Below are 17,204 nucleotides of genomic sequence, written 5' to 3'. Positions count from 1 at the left end.
AAAGTGAATTGTGAGAGAGGATCGCAAGACCACGGCTCCAAAAATCACTGCTGAGCTCAATGAACACCTACAGAACCCATCGTCGGGAGCTGCACAAATCTGGACTCCACCGATGAGCTGCAATTAGAAAACCGCTACTCTCGATGACAAATGTTTCCAAGCGTTTAGAGTGGTGTAGAAACCTCCAGTATTGGTCCCTCGAGCAGTGGAAACATGTGATATTCTCAGACGAATCATTGTTTTCCCTATTTCCAGCCCAGTGTAGCCTTGGAGACAGCCGAAAGAAGCATTCTATCCAGACTGCCTTCTCCCACCCGTAAGGCTGTGTGCACACGTTGCTGATTTTTTTTTTTTGCGTTTTTTTTTTTTCGCTATAAAACCGCAAAAAAAACAGCATACATTATGCATCCCATCATTTAGAAAGAATTCCGCAATTTTTGTACACATGATGCGTTTTTTCCCCGCGGGAAGAAACGCATCGTGGTAAAAAAACGTAGCATGTTCATTAATTTTGCAGATTTTTTGCAGATTTCCCACTATATAATGCATTGGGAAATGTCCGTAAAAAATCTACAAAAAACACATGCAGATTTCTTGTAGATTTCTTGCAGAAATTTCCTGAGAAAAACCTGAAATTTTCTGCAAGAAATCCTGAACGTGTGCACATAGCCTAAAACATGGCGGAGGTTCTGTGGTGATCTGGGGTGCTATTTCATGGAGATCTGCCGGGCCAATGATATCCCTTCATGGAAGAATTAACAGCCGAGATTATTTAGGCATTTTGAGCGACCAAGTGCATCCAATGGCTAAAGCACTGTTCCCGGAGGGGAACGCCATCTTCCCAGATGATGATGCACAAAGTCATACAGCTAGAATCGTACATTCTAATGAAGTTGAGCATCTCATCTGGCCCCCACAATCCCCAGACCTTAACATAATTGAGCATTTATGGTTGATATTAGAGAGTCAAGTTAGACGTCGATTTCCTCCGCCATCGTCGCTCAAAGAACTGGAGGGTGTTAACTGCAGAAAGGGCTAAAATTCCTTTGGAAACAATTCACACCTTGTATGAATCCATACCTCAGAGAATTGAGGCTGTAATCGCCGCAAAAGGTGGACCTACACCATATCAAACTAACTTTGGGTGGTGTTTCCATTATTTTGTCCAATCCCTGGATAGATGGATGGATAGATAGATAGATTTGTATAGATTATTACATAATCATCATTTTACATTTTTCAGTGAATGCAGCTGATTTCTTCATATCAGAATTTTGGTATTTGGATATGTATCGGTTATAATCACAATGATTTATGAGTTTCCAATGTGTCCGTAAAAAAGAAAATACAGTCAAATTGGCAACTATGGCCATAGTGAACAGTGACCATGGCATCTAAATAGACATTTCTATGTACACCACTGCTTCAATGTCATACTTTTTAAAAAATAAATTACTATTCTCTTTGTGCTGTTAACCTGTAGATAGACCTATATTAAAATTTGAGATTCCTCAGTGGTTTTTTTTTTTTTTTTTTATATGGCTAACTGGAAAGATAACAAATGGCAAGATTCTGAGACCACTCAGGACTTTGTATGACTTAGTAACTATACTATAGGTACCCAATATCCACACAGCTTGAAAAAGACCAGCATATATATGGTCGAAACGTTGCTGATGCTATATGGCTGAATAAAGATTTCTTTTGGACTATTACACCCGGTGGAGCGCTGTTCCTTTGTGTGGATATTGGAGTTCTACCCAGGAGAGTTCCCTGGCTATGGAACGAGCGCCCGTATAAGTGAGTGTCGGTCATCTGTTTGCTTTATATACTATAGGTACAGTCACACTCAGCGACGCTGCAGCGATACCGACAACGATGTCGATCGCTGCAGCGTCGCTGGAGAGCTGTCACACAGACAGCTCTCCAGCGACCAACGATCCCGAGGTCCCCGGGTAACCAGGGTAAATATCGGGTTACTAAGCACAGGGGCGCGCTTAGTAACCCGATGTTTACCCTGGTTACCGTTGTAAATGTAAAAAAAAAAAAACTACATACTTACATTCCCGGTGTCTGGTCATGTCCCTCGCCTTCAGCTTCCCGCACTGACTGAGCGCCAGCTGTAAAGCAGAGCGGTGACGTCACCGCTACACAGCGTGCTTTACGGCCGGCCGACACTCACCAGTCAGTGCGGGAAGCTGAAGGCGAGGGACATGACCAGACACCGTGAATGTAAGTATGTAGTTTTTTTTTTTTTTTTTTTTTTTTTTTTTTTACATTTACAACGGTAACCAGGGTAAACATCGGGTTACTAAGCGCGCCCCTGCGCTTAGTAACCCGATGTTTACCCTGGTTACCAGTGAAGACATCGCTGAATCGGCGTCACACACGCCGATTCAGCGATGTTAGCAGGAGATCCAGTGACGAAATAAAGTGCTGGACTTTCCCCAGCGACCAACGATCTCCCAGCAGGGGTCGCTGTCACACATAACGATTTCGTTAACGATAGCTGCGTCACAAAAAGCAACGATATCGTTATGTGTGACGGTACCTTTAGTCTGAGACCTGAGTAGCCTCGAAACCTTGCACTGAAATCTGGTTATGTATCCCTTATCTTTAGTGTTTCTATTGGAACACTTAGTCACATATATGCATATGATAGATCTGCAATTTTAATTTTATAGAACTTTTTTTTTTTTTATTTTGGACAAGTTTGAATGTTTATTATTATTAGTTATATTATGTTCCATGTTTTCCAGGGTGCTGGCACTGATGAGAACGTGCTCATTGAAATTCTTGCTTCAAGAACTCCAGTTGAAATCAGTCATATCAAAAAAGTTTATAGAGAAGGTACTGACTAACTGCTCTTGCACAGTGAGAGATATATATACACGCGCGCACACACGCCTCAGTCACATGTGAATATCCATTTTGAGGTAGCTTTATTTGAATATGCTGTCCTATGCCAGGAAAGTGTATCTAATTCATGTAATATAGTGAATAGCTGTTACATAAAGCGATTAAAGGAAAATATATTAATGTTTTTTTTTTTTTTGTTATTGCCGTAGAGTATGAGCGTGAACTGGAGGACAGCATCACTGGAGATACATCTGGTTACTTTCAGAGAATGCTGGTTGTCCTTGTCCAGGTTAGTCTTTTCAAGTCTTACCGGTATATTTTTTTTCTTCATGATTTTATTATAGAGCTTCATTTTCCTGTTTTTATGCAAAAAAAAAGTCAAACTTCTGCTCTGACATAGGAAAGTCTTCCATCAACACAACTTTTCTTCTTTATGACAGTAATTTAAAATTTGTCATGTTAAATGTCATATGTTGCTTCCTAAATTTTAGACTTTAAGACTTTAATTAGATTATCTTCTAATCCAGGATTACGAGGTTGTCAAGTTTCTGCCCATCTTGGGGGAATTTGACATGCCAGTAATGTCTTTGAGATGCGAGATAAATGCATGTGAAACTCTTCACTTCCACGAGTGATGTTTCTGTAACTCCCCTCTACATCCATTTTGCCTGCATCTGATAATGGCTTTATTAAAGGGAACCTGTTACTCCCAAAATCGAAGGTGAGATAAGCCCACCGGCATCAGGGGCTTATCTACAGCATTCTGTAATGCTGTAGATGAGCCCCCTGATGTATCCTGAAAGATGAGAAAGAGGTTAGATTATACTCACCCAGGGGCGGTCTGGTCCGGGGCCTCCCATCTTGTTATGATGACGTCCTCTTCTTGTCTTCACGCTATGGCTTCGGCGCAGGTGTACTTTGTCTGCTTAGTTGAGGGCAGAGCAAAGTACTGCAGTGCGCAGGAAAAAATCAGAGAGGCCCGGCGCCTGCGCACTGCAGTACTTTGCTCTGCCCTCAACAGGGCAGACAAAGTACGCCGGAGCCGCAGCTCCACCAAAGTGGCTTTCATGCCCCACTGTTTTTTTTTTTTTTTTTTTTTTTTTTGTTTTTTTTTCTCCCTCTTTATAAACTAACCCAGTGATTTTGTTTTGGAATCCACAACATGTCTATTATCTTTGTAAACTGAATAGAATTGCATTAGATGCGGAAAATCTGCATGTAAAAAAAAATGCATATACTGTTTGTGCATTTCTGTTGTGTAAAATGCACAGACTATAAGATGTGTGTGTCTGCAAAAAGAAAACTGATATAAAAACGAGCATGGGGGGGAAAATAAAAAATAAAGATAAGTAACCTAATTTAGCTGATGGGTACAGAAAATCTGCAACAGGAAATATTCATTGTGGGAATGTAGCTCTTAGATGTGAAGCATTCAGGAGATTCCTTTTATGCAGATAGTGGTGGGTCTAATCTTTTGGGATTAGACAAGTTTTTGTTCCCATCTAAAACGTTCCACACTCGTTCACATGGATGTCATCAGTGTGACATGTGTCGGAGATTCGGCGGTACTATTTGCGCTGTTACAGAGTGCTGGAGGCAGCGCTCATCATTGTCCCCAGAGTTCAGCACGAGCAGGGGATGGAACAATGTTGAGTTGTATTCAGCCCCCACTTTCTATCGAGTGTAAAATGAAGAATAAAATAACACATACTCTCCTTAACACTTACTCCCCTGAAGCCATTGTCCCCTGTGTAAAAAAAAAAAAAAAAAAAAAAAAAAAATAAATATATATATATATATATATATATATATATATATATATATATATATATATATATATATATATATATATATATATATATAATTTTATTTATTCTCACCTGCTTGAAGTTGAAAGAATCCAAAGTGTCCCATGCCATGAAGTTGAAAGAATCCAAAGTGTCCCATGCCATAATCCATCTGTAACACTTGCTTTTCAGCGCGAGCGGTGGCCTGAGGCGACCACTAATGCTGAAGAGCAGGGAGAATGACTAGCTGCAGCAAGAGTGGGCCCCTGAACTGTGCTGACCTCGGTGATATCACCATGAGACTCACCAGCACTGTATATAATGTCATCGGTGATCATTGTATTTCCTGTATTCTATAATATACTATGTATGAGATCACCAGTGGTAATATTAGTATTGTGGTTTTTATTAATTATCAGAAAGGTATTAGTCGGTCACTATATGGTGGTAGTATGTGTTATGATCGCAGTGTTTTTCCCTTGTATGTGATTTTATTGGGTCACTATGTGGTAGTAATATGTGGTTTGGCAGTGCTGTGCATCTTATGCATATTTGGCATGTGGCAGCTAAGAATTTAGAGAGAAGCACGCACAAGAGATATATGTATGTGTGGAAGTATACATGTAATACAGTGACTTCTCTAGGTGAAGTCCTTCATCTACACTTTTCTTTATCCAGTGCAGACCGCTATCACTTCTTCCAGCCAGGACTTGTCTCTACAGAAAATAAGACAGTTATTAATATCTGATCACTTCTAGTGGACATTCCCCACGTTTTCCACAACCACTACACTACGTCAGATGAATAAAAGTGACCGTGCTGCCCTCCACAGTAACAGGAACTCCCTTTGGTCCCCTATGGCAAATCATATTCTCAAAAGTAAAATATTATAGCTGTAATAATGTCTCCTGACTTGCCCCTACAGTAATTGTTTCCCAGTTGCCACCATAAATCAATAATATACGATGTATGTTCCTCATTCTGTCCCTTACAGTCATTGTCCGTCCCCCCCCCCCAATCAAGGCTTTTATATGCTTTAATATGTTACTCATTCTGTCCCTTACAGTCATTGTCCGCCCCCCGCCCTCCTCCCCCCAATCAAGGCTTTTATATGCTTTAATTTGGACCCCTATGTCCCCATATTGCTTGCTCTTCTGACGCTCGCTCTTAAAATATATAAATAAAAATTAACTTAACTGCCGGGACTGCTCTGTTCCTGCACGTCGATGATACAGACGCACATTCAGTTAAAACTGGTGGGCCCCCGTCTTCAGTAATGGAGCACTGCATCTTGCCGGTTTGACGAGCCAGCTGCAATTTGAAAACAAGTTTCCCCGAACCGATGAGAACAAGTTGAATCCCACCTCTGCAAATAAGCAACAGAACACAGCATACATTATTAAAATATACCAGCTATAGAATCTGTGGCCCTGAACCTCCTTCCTGAAGTATAATGCATGGAGAGATGAGACGTGCAGATTCCATATACCGGTACTGTAGGTCTTTAGATCACGGCCATTATCTTACAGGACGCCCACAAGAGGTCCATGCTCTGCAAGATCATTATCTTGGAGGCCGCTGTTCTGTAATTGGCTACAGAACACAAATCCGGTCCAGGCTTACTGTGCGGAACTACAAGTGAGGAGAAACCTAAGAAATGCTTTTATGGAATCGGAGTTTCATCTATTCATGCTTTCAGATTGTCTCACGGCTGCTTCTTTTAGAGGTGTAATGTTTTATTCAAATTCTTTGATTTTTACTTTCATGAATTTTTCTTTGTAGTGTGTTTGTAACTTTTTGTAGTGGGATCATTATGTATATCCTTACATATCAGCATAGATAAATGTTCTGTATCTCTTCAGGCAAACAGGGACCCTGACTCCAAGGTGAATGATGCTCTCGTTGAGAAGGACGCTCAGGTCAGTGAGTTCTCTATTGAAGAGCGAACGAAAATAAATGTTGCATTCGTCCCCTGAAGATATTTGTTCGAGATTCTATCTAATAAATTTCATTTTTCTGCCAGGATTTATTTCAAGCTGGTGAACTTAAATGGGGTACAGATGAAGAAAAGTTCATCACCATACTGGGAACACGCAGCATTGCCCACCTAAGGAAAAGTAAATTGACATTTGTGCTGTTTTTCCTTGTGTGTCTGTGTGATGTATTTATACACATGTTATAATCACTCTCCTGCTGAGATGCAGCAGCCTTGTGCTTTCATTGTGAATTCTACTTGGCTTTCCTCAGAGGCACATTGAATACTTAAACCGACCCTATCTGAAAATGTACGCGTTCATTGACTACACCATCTTGCTGATGGGACAGTGTCTTGAGTAAGAAAAATGTAATATTTTGTGCAGTGTTGGGTTTCTCCATGCTTAGAACAGCAGAGCTGCGGGCCCCGAATCTGAACTGATATTATTCTTTATAAAATGTGTGTAATCTACACTGCAGTGCGTATGTCGGAAGCACAATACATAATTTTTTTACGATCTGATATTGGAGCTAGAAAGGTAAACTACTGAGGTTTTTATTAAATAACAAGTTTATAGCTAATGCCTTAACACTGTATGTATGTATATTACACAATATATGGTCCATAGAAGGCTCAAGTTCCTCTACATAATTGTATAAGTATCACGTGATTCATAATATTTCGTTGATATGCTTTCAGTAGGGGTTTGACAAAGTTTGCATCTCAATACTTTTTTTTTTAAAGATGTTTATCTTATGCAGTCCACTTAATGAAAAGTTAAGCAAGTGATTTGGTTTACACAGTATGTGCGGTGCAGAGTGTTGTATTACTGCCCCACTGACTCTTGAAGTGTTATCATGTATAAATGTACTTAAATTTTGATTGCCTTCTTTATAACGGAACCAGTCAGTAAGATTTTACCCAAACAAATGTTGTGCAGGATGAAACTTCTTCTGCAAGGATACCTTCATCACCCTCCGACACTTTATGCCAAAATGTGTTTTTTCTTAACGTGCAAGGTATAATCCACTGTACTGGTGAGTGTATTTCTGCACTTGCAGTCTGTAGCTCCTTTATGCTTTTCTTCAGTTGTTGATTTACAGTAGACAGAGGCTGTGCTGTAAGTCACCTTTTCTCTCTAGTTTCACTCAAGAAGTGAAGAGCTTCACGGAGTGAGAAGTAATAAGAGGCCGATCACATAGTTTACTGCTTTGTATATCTGTGTCCTTGGCGCCTCTTCACTTCTCATCAATGCCGCCCTCCACTTCTTCAATTACAGTGGAGAGGTAACATCATGCTTTAGAGTCTGTCTCCGCTATCAGTAAGGAAATGGGAAACAGAAGACTAGGTGCACCAATACGCCACCAGTGCACTTGAGCCTAACTGGTGTATGAGTAAAACCTTTTTAATACAACAAAGTACTGGAAGTAGGTGCAGTATGTATAATTGTAAGTGTTTCACCCTGCCCTATCTTGTGCTAAATTTGGTCTAGTGAAATTCTTTGAAAGGTTCCCTACAATAGAAATGAGCAGTTGCTGAACTATAATGGACCTGTCCCATCCTCAAAAAAGTACGGCAAATCCTTTAAAAAAAAATCTATGAGCTTCCCTGCTTCTGCCGCTATTTTTCCATTTTGCGCTGTCACTCCATTGCAGAGAAGTTCACTTTAGTTGCATTTGGAGCACACTCTGAAGAGGCCCAGTTGCACGAAAAACAGATATTTTACGGTCTTTGGAGGGGTGTGCTCTTTCACCCCTCCCCTTCCCAGACTGCCAATGACTTCTCGGCAGCTGATCTAGAAATCAATCACGCAGATGCTGCCAAGATGTGATTTGGAGCAGTGAAAACACTCTCTGAAGAGGTGACCAGTTGGTCTACATGTAGAGATTTCACACACTACACTACACTCCAGGAGAGACAAATGGGAGTATTTTTGCAGTGGAGTGACTTGATGCAAAACTAAAGAGCAACAGAATGTGGGGAGCTCTCGGATTGTTACAAGTTACCGTAACTCAATTTATTTTTTCAACTTTGTTTTAATATCTTAGCCAAATCAGTCTGGCCTTTTATTTTCTGAGAGGCCCTGAGATATTAAATGATCAGGTCTACCACTAAAAATTGGTATGGTCCAGCTTGTCTTCTCAAGTATATGTAAAGATTTAATTTTACTTGTAAAATATCCAGCTTTAAGTGAACTTGCACTTGATTTAAAGCAGTGTTTCCAAACTCCAGTCTTCAAGAGCCAATCCTGACAGCAAGATCTGTTGGTGGCTCTTGAGGACTGGAGTTGGGAACACTTCCTTTTAAGTGTTCATTTGTGGAGAGTTCAAAGGCTTCTAGGCAACTATTGTGAACATGCATGTTGGCATGTGAAAAACATTGGGTATGGCAAGCACCAATTGAGAACCTTTTGGCTGAAATCTTGATTTATTATGCTGCAGATTTATTTGCCTAGAACCAACCCCTCCCACATAACTGGAGACTCTGTACTGAACTCTTATAACCCTGAGGTTGTGTATAATGTGCAGGATTTCAGCCTTGACTTGGTATTTAATGCCAGAAATGAACACAGAACTCTCAGAGACAAGCCAACGTAGCAGGAAAAGTTTCCAGTATTAGGAAATTCTTAGTGGCTTCACAGATGGAAAAGATTAAAATATCTCTGGCGTTAGTTTTCCGTATAACAAGTTGTTCCATGTGGTTAGAAAAAAGTTTGGGCTACGTATATAAAAAAAATGCTAGTTTTACACAGGGAGGCTGAGTCTTTTTGGTTTTATTTTAGTTTTTTCTTAAATGATAAAAATATATCTTAATTCAGTTACTTGTTAACCCCCTTCCCTTCAAAGCAAGTTTTCACCTTCCTGGACAGGCCACATTTCTTTTAAATCTGAGGTGTTACTTTAGGTAGTAATAACTCTGGAATGCTTTTACATATCCCAATGACTTTGAGGTTTTTTTTATTTTTTCATGACATATTCTAATTTATGATGATTGGTAAATTTATGCCGGTATAACTTGTGTATGAAATTTTGACATGGAAATTTTTACGCCCTAAAAAAGTTGCAGTACAAAATAATTTAAATAACTTTTACCACAGTGACCTATGAAGGTGTAGGTTGCAGCCTTTATCCAGGGTCTACATAGAGGCATGGAGTCTTGATTGCGGTTGTAAGCCACTTCTTATGCAACTTATGCATTCTGCTAATAGGGGTACGAACATATCAACTTATTGCCTAAGGTTTGATATGAACGACAGCAACATTTGGTGAATTTATTAAGAGTATGCGATAATATAGTTCTTATACCCGTACGTAGGTTGATTTCACACACAACTGTGTTATATATAAAAAAAAAAAAAAAAAAAAAAAAAAAATCTCCTTTCCCACCTTGGTATTAATACAGCTGTAGTGTTCTGGCATAATAATGATGGGTAACTGTGCTAGTGTCCAAAAAGCACAGTGACTAACGATATAAAGGACTGAGGATCCTCTGGGTCCCATAGTGACTTGGTTAATTCACTTTAGTTAGTTTTGAAACTTTATTAAAAATCTTTTTAAAGTACCATATACTCGAGTATAAGCAGAGACCTCTAATTTTGCCACAAAAAACTGGGAAAACTTAATGACTCAAGTATAAGCCTAGGGTGAAAAATGCAGCAGCTACTGGTAAATGTCAAAAATACACAGATACCAATAAAAGTAAAATTAATTGAGACATCAGTAGGTTGTGTTTTTGAATATCCATATTGAATCAGGAGCCCCATATAATGCTCCTTAAAGTTTGATGGGCCCCATAAGATGCTCCATATTTAAAATATGCCCCATATAATGCTGCACAAATGCTGATTATGGCCCAATAAGACATTTGCCGTTGCTGCAATAAAAAAAGAGAGAAAATCCTCACCTATTGTCGCTCAGGCCCCCGGCACTTGCTATACTCACTTGCTCCCCATTCCGCCGCTGCGTCTTCCTCTGTACTGACTGTTCAGGCAGAGGGCGGCGTGCACACTAATCGCGTCACCGCGCCCTCTGACCTGAGCATCAGTGCAGAGGACGGGGAAGACGCGGCGGTGGAATTGGGAGCATGTGAATATCGCGCACTGCGTTATACTCGCTTGGTCCCTGCACATCCCTGGTTCCCCGGAACCGGCAGCTTCTTCCTGTAGTGAGCGGTCACATGGTACCGCTCATTACAGTAATGAATATGTGGCTCCACCCCTATGGGAATGGAGTGGGGTCATATTCATTACTGTAATGAGCAGTACCATGTGACTGCTCACTACAGGAAGAAGCTGCTGGCGAACCAGGGACTGCACCAGGAGCAGGTGAATATGATTACACAGCCCCCGCTACCCCTCCCCACCCGACCCCCCCTAGGTATGACCCGAGTGTAAGCCGAGTGGGGCAATTTCAGCCTAAAAAAAATGGGCTGAAATTCTCGTCTTATACTTGAGTATATACGGTATATTACTTTTTATTCTGATAAGCTAATCCTTTACTTCCGGACCACGACTGAGGTGCGATGCTATTAAAATGAGGTATACGGTGGTTCAAAGATATGATCACACGTAAAGATGAAGCACTGATGCGGTTTATTTTCAAAACTCCTCATCGTGATCAAATCACAATGATCGATGGATAGAGAGATATTGAAGTGTCTTTTTTTTTTTTTTTTACATTTTTCCAGTGAAGTGTAATCCTTAACATTTGGTTAGCAGTGTTACATGTTGTGACTACAGAATTGTCACATCAGAATATTTAACTTCTTTTTTTGTTTTTTTTCTTCTGTTTCAGCATTTGATAAGTACATGACCATCTCTGGGTACCAGATTGAAGAGAGCATTTGCCGGGAGACATGCGGTAACCTAGAAAACCTTCTTCTTGCCATAGGTAAGGATCTAGTCTCTAAATTTCTCTTTCCGCTGTCTTAACATGATACAGCAGCTACAGGTAAAGCCATTAAAGGGGTATTTTCATCTCCAAGATCCTATCCCAATATGTTGTAGGTGTAATAATACTAATATTTGCAAATGTCTCTAATTAAAAATGTAGTATAGCTCTCCTGTTGAGGTATGTCCCCTACCCCATGTGCAGAACATTGGCGTAGCTTAGGATGTTTGAGAGGGGAATACTCTAAGTCCCAATGTTAAATTAACTTAGCAAATGGTTTTTCTTCTTTCTGGAAAATATAAAATATAGGTCTACCTTTTTTTTTCCCATGGTGTACTTGATAGAAATAAATAAAATGTTATTTTATTTTAAGAAGTTCAGGTTAAGTAGCCCGATCTGTGGTCCATAGTGCTGACATGTGGACATAAGTCCATTGTATCGTATATGCGGATACAAGTGCTTCTCCCAAAACTAGAATATTATCAAAAAGTTTATTTCCGTTCTTCACTACAAAAAGTGAATCTCCTATATTATAGTAATTACACAGTGATCTATTTCAAGTGTTTATTTCTGTTTAACCCCTTTCTGCCATCTGACGTACTATTGCGTCCATGTGGGGTGGGCCCTACTTCCCAAGGACGCAATAGTACGTCATGCCCTTTAATGCGACACTGCGACTTAAGTCGCAGTGATCGCATTAAAATTCCGACGCCATCTTACCTGCAGGAAGATGGTGTCGGCATCCTAGGGCCTGTCGCCGCCCCCCCGGCCTCCCGATCGCTGTGATTGGCTGCTCAATTCTGAGCAGCCAATCGCAGCCTTTCTCATTGTTTCAGCCAATCAATTTGGCTGAAACAGTGAGGTCCCAGCCTAGGATCGAGTACAGATGTACTCGATCCTAGGCCAGTGCCTGGCAATGCCAGGCATGGGCCCAAACCCCGCCGGGATTGGCGCGGTCGCGATAGATCGATCGCGCCAATCGCAGGGCACAGCGGCGGTGTTACCGCTCTGTGCCCTGCCCCTATCTGCGCACTCTGCAGCCCCGGGCCATGGCTCCGGATCTCCTGCCATGGCTCCGGAGCATTCAACTCTGATTGGCGCGATCGACGATCACATCGATCGCGCCAATCGCAGGACACAGCGACGGTGTTACCGCCGCTGCTGTGTCCTGCCTACCTGCGCGCTCTGCAGCCCCGTGTTCCCAGTCTGATTGGCGCGATCGATGTGATCGTCGATCGCGCCAATCACAGGGCACAGCAGCGGTGTGACCGCGCTGTGCCCTGCCGGTGCCCTGCCGGTCACCTGCCGGTCACCTGCCTGTCACCTGCCTGTCACCTGCTGGTGACCTGCCGGTGACCTGCCTATGATCGGAGCTGTGAGCTCCGATCATAGGCTGGTGCATAGCAACACCAGCGTCACCAGGGCCTTCTTTGATTGGTGGGATCGATGTGATCATCGATCCCACCAATCACAGGTCACAGCAGCGGTGTGACCGCTCTGTGACCTGTCTCACCTGCCCCTGACCTGTGTAACTGCTCTGAAGGAATCCTCACACTTGGTGAGGATTCCTTCAGAGCGGTCACGCTTTGAGATCCCCTCCTGTGCTGAGACTTGTGGTGCCACAGTAGCCTGTGACACCACAATTCTAGCTAAAGAAAGAAGAGAGAAGAAAGAAGAGAGACTACAAACCGTAAGTGTTGATACCCCGATCCCGGCCCGATCTCTATTCATCCCCCCTTCTCCCGTCCCCCCTTCTCCCGTCCCCCCTTCTCCCATCCCCCCTTCTTCCATCCCCCCTTCTCCCATCCCCCCTTCTCCAATCCCCCCTCCTTGCGCCGTATCCGTGCCCAAATTTAGCAGCCGCCGAGCGTTGATTGGTGACGCAGTTCACCTATCAACACTCGTGCTCGCTTTTTTTCCCCATCCCCGTGCGCTCCCCCAGCCGCCGCGTCTAATCTGTGCCTTCCCTTTTCTTTTTTTTTTCTTTCCCCATCTCCGTGCGCTCCTCCAGCCTCTGCGTCTAATCCGTGCCTTTTCTTTTTTTTTTCCCCCATCCCCTTGCGCTCCCCCAGCCGCCGCATCTAATCTGTGCCTTCCCTTTTCTTTTTTTCTTTCCCCATCTCCGTGCGCTCCTCCAGCCTCTGCGTCTAATCCGTGCCTTTTCTTTCTTTTTTTTCCCCATCCCCTTGCGCTCCCCCAGCCGCCGCATCTAATCTGTGCCTTCCCTTTTCTTTTTTTCTTTCCCCATCTCCGTGCGCTCCTCCAGCCGCTGCGTCTAATCCGTGCCTTTTCTTTCTTTTTTTTCCCCCATCCCCTTGCGCTCCCCCAGCCGCCGCGTCTAATCTGTGCCTTCCCTTTTCACATCCCCGTTCGCACACCCAGCAGCCACCGAACTCTGATAAGTGAACCGTGTCACTTAGAGCTCTCGTGCCTGGCGTTTTTTCCACATCCCCGTTCGTACACCCAGCAGGCGCCGAAATTTGACGCGGTTCACTTATCAGAGCTAGGGCCTGCTGTTTTAGACTTTTCCTTTCACAGGTATTTTTTTCTCCCCTTTACTTTTTCTTTCCCTTTAGCTTTTTCTTTTAAGAATAGTTTGCACCAAACACTATCCCCCCACACGTACACATAGTTCCCAATAAATTACACCCAAGCACCATACTCATAAAAAAAATGTCCCGCTCGTCCCGTTCGTCCCAACAGCGCTATTCAGCGGAGGAGGCATATGCTTTCCTTGCCTCCGACACTGATAGCGAGGGAGAGGATCCCACTTTTCATTATTTTTCTGATTCTTCCTCATCCTCTTCCTCCTCCTCATCTTCCTCCTCCGGCCCTGCGGAACCGCCACGCAGACGCCGCAGGACAGAAGAAGTGCCCATCATTCATGAAGATGAAGATGAGGCAGGGCCCACTCCTGAAGATGAACCAGCGCGCCCCTCTTCGGACCCCGTATGGACCTCGCCCCCCGAAAATTACGAGCCACTGATTCCTGATTTTGTGGCAGAATCAGGAATCGGTTTTGACACCACCGGCCTCACAGAAATAGACTTTTTCAAAGTCTTTTTCTCTGAGGATTTTGTTAACCTCATGGTGGAGCAAACTAATTTGTATGCTCGTCAATTTTTGGAGCAAAACACCAGTTCATCATATTCTAACTGGTCTCCTGTAGACGCAGTTGAAATGATGCAGTTTTGGGGCCTGATGCTTCATATGGTGCTCCTGAAGAAGCCAGAAGTTCGGCAATATTGGAGTGTTGATATTTTATTCAACACTCCAGTGTTCCGAATGGTCATGGTCCGAACGCGTTTTGAGGCCATCCATAAATTCCTGCATTATTCCGATAATGCACAGTGTCCCGCACGAGATGACCCCAACTTTGACCGTCTGTTCAAAGTTCGGCCTGTCATCGAACACTTCAACAAAAAGTTCGGTGAAGTGTACGTGCCCAAAAGGGACATCTGCGTGGATGAGTCCTTGGTTCATTTTAAGGGGCGGCTCAGATTCCGTCAATACCTGCCCAGCAAGAGGGCCAGGTACGGAATCAAACTCTACAAGCTGTGTGAGAGTACCTCAGGGTACACCCACAGCTTTAGAGTCTACGAGTGGAAGGACAGCAGGATTGAACCGCCTGAGTGTCCCCCTGTCCTGGGAGTGAGTGGGAAAATAGTGTGGGATTTGGTGCACCCACTGCTGGATAAAGGTTATCACCTCTACACTGATAACTTTTATTCCAGCATCCCACTCTACAAATCCCTCTCTGCGCGAGGTACCGCAGCCTGCGGTACTGTCCGCAAAAATCAGAGAGGCCTCCCAAAGACGCTACTTGGGCAGATGCTCAGAAAAGGTGAGAGCAGAGCCCAATGTAGCGACCACCTGCTGGTGGTCAAGTACAAGGACAAGAGGGATGTCCTTCTCTTGACCACCATACACGGTGATGGCAGTGCCCTCAGCACTGTACGGGGTACCTCTACACAGGTCTGCAAACCGGACTGTGTACTGGGGTACAACAAAAGCATGGGGGGCATTGATCTCTCCGATCAGCTCCTCCAACCGTACAGTGCTTTGAGGAAGGCCAAGGTGTGGTACAAAAAGCTGTCCGTGTACATCGTACAAATGGCAATGCTCAACGCTTTCCTGCTGTCACAATGTGCACGCCACAGCGATACGTCGTACCTTCAGTTCCAGGAGGTAGTGGTTAAGGCCCTGTTATTTGGCACGAGGGAAGGAGCGGGCCCCAGTACTTCCGGAACTGAAGGTGCTCGTATCGTACCAGGTCAGCATTTCCCGGGGGAGGTCCCGCAAACTGCAAAAAGAGGTAGGTCGCAAAAAAGGTGCCGAGTGTGTTACAAAAGGGGAATACGCAAGGACACCACTTATCAATGCGACACCTGCCCCGAAAAACCTGGCCTGTGTATGAAGGATTGCTTCAGATTGTACCACACCTCCATGCACTACTAATTTACTTTACAGGAAACAGTAGATTAGTTCCAAAAAGGGGGCACATCTATGTAAGTTCATTGGGGGTCTAGTTTACAAAATGTCACTTGTGGTTTTTTTTTTTTACTGTTTGGGCACATCAGGGGCTGTGCAAACGGAACATGATGTCCGCGTACCATTCCATCAAAGTCTGCTTTTCAATGCGTCACTACTTCCCTTCCGAGCCCTGAAGTGTACCCAAACAGTAGTTTTCTCCCACATGTGGGGTATCAGCGTACTCAGGACAAATTGGACAACAACTTTTGGGGTCCAATTTCTCCTGTTACACTTGGGAAAATTAAAAATTGGGGACTAAATGATCATTTTTGTAGGAAAAAATAGGATATTTTATTTTCACGCCCGGGCGTTATAAATTTAAGTGAAACACTTGGGGGTTCAAAATTCTCACCACACACCTAGATAAGTTCCCAATTAGGTCTAGTTTCCAAAATGGGGTCACTTGTGGGGGATTTCTACTGTTCAGGCACATCAGGGGCTCTGCAAACGGAACATGATGTCCGCGTACCATTCCATCAAAGTCTGCTTTTCAAAGCGTCACTACTTCCCTTCCGAGCCCTGAAGTGTACCCAAACAGTAGTTTTCTCCCACATGTGGGGTATCAGCGTACTCAGGACAAATTGGACAACAACTTTTGGGGTCCAATTTCTCCTGTTACACTTGGGAAAATTAAAAATTGGGGACTAAATGATCATTTTTGTGGGAAAAAATAGGGTTGTTTTTTTTCACGCCCAGGCGTTATAAACTTTCGTGAAGCACTTGGGGGATAAGTGCTCACGACATATCTAGATAAGTTCCTTAGGGGGTCTAGTTTCCAAAATGGGGTCACTTGTGGAGGTTTTCCACTGTTTAGGCACATCAGGGGCTCGCCAAACGTGACATGGCGTCCGATCTCAATTCCAGCCAATTTTAGATTGAAAATGTCAAACGGTACTCCTTTCCTTCTGAGCCCTGCCATGCGCCCAAACAGTGGTTCCCCCCCACATATGGGGTATCAGCGTACTCAGGACAAATTGGACAACAACTTTTGGGGTCCAATTTCTCCTTTTACCCTTGAGAAAATAAAAAATTGGGGACTAAACGATCATGTTTGTGGAAAAAATAGGATTTTTTATTTTCATGCCCGGGCATTATAAACTTTCGTGAAGCACTTGGGGGATATAAGTGCTCATGACACATCTAGATAAGTTCCTTAGGGGG

The 17,204-nt window shown here is 43.3% G+C and overlaps 1 protein-coding gene across 2 annotated transcripts in view; it reads left to right on the top strand.

The window, feature by feature from the left end:
- The window catches only part of ANXA5 (annexin A5), a 66,203-nt gene that overhangs the window by 42,201 nt on the left and 6,798 nt on the right, over positions 1–17,204 (top strand). For both annotated transcript variants that reach the window (XM_069743882.1, XM_069743883.1), the window contains 5 exons: positions 2,760–2,850; positions 3,069–3,148; positions 6,509–6,565; positions 6,670–6,763; positions 11,415–11,510. In XM_069743882.1, coding sequence (XP_069599983.1) covers positions 2,760–2,850; positions 3,069–3,148; positions 6,509–6,565; positions 6,670–6,763; positions 11,415–11,510 — 418 coding nt within the window. The remainder of the gene's footprint in view (positions 1–2,759; positions 2,851–3,068; positions 3,149–6,508; positions 6,566–6,669; positions 6,764–11,414; positions 11,511–17,204) is intronic.

The sequence above is a fragment of the Ranitomeya imitator genome, chromosome 1 (genome assembly GCF_032444005.1).
Source record: "Ranitomeya imitator isolate aRanImi1 chromosome 1, aRanImi1.pri, whole genome shotgun sequence".
Classification (NCBI taxonomy): domain Eukaryota; kingdom Metazoa; phylum Chordata; class Amphibia; order Anura; family Dendrobatidae; genus Ranitomeya; species Ranitomeya imitator.
This window is presented reverse-complemented; position numbering and strand designations above follow the sequence as displayed.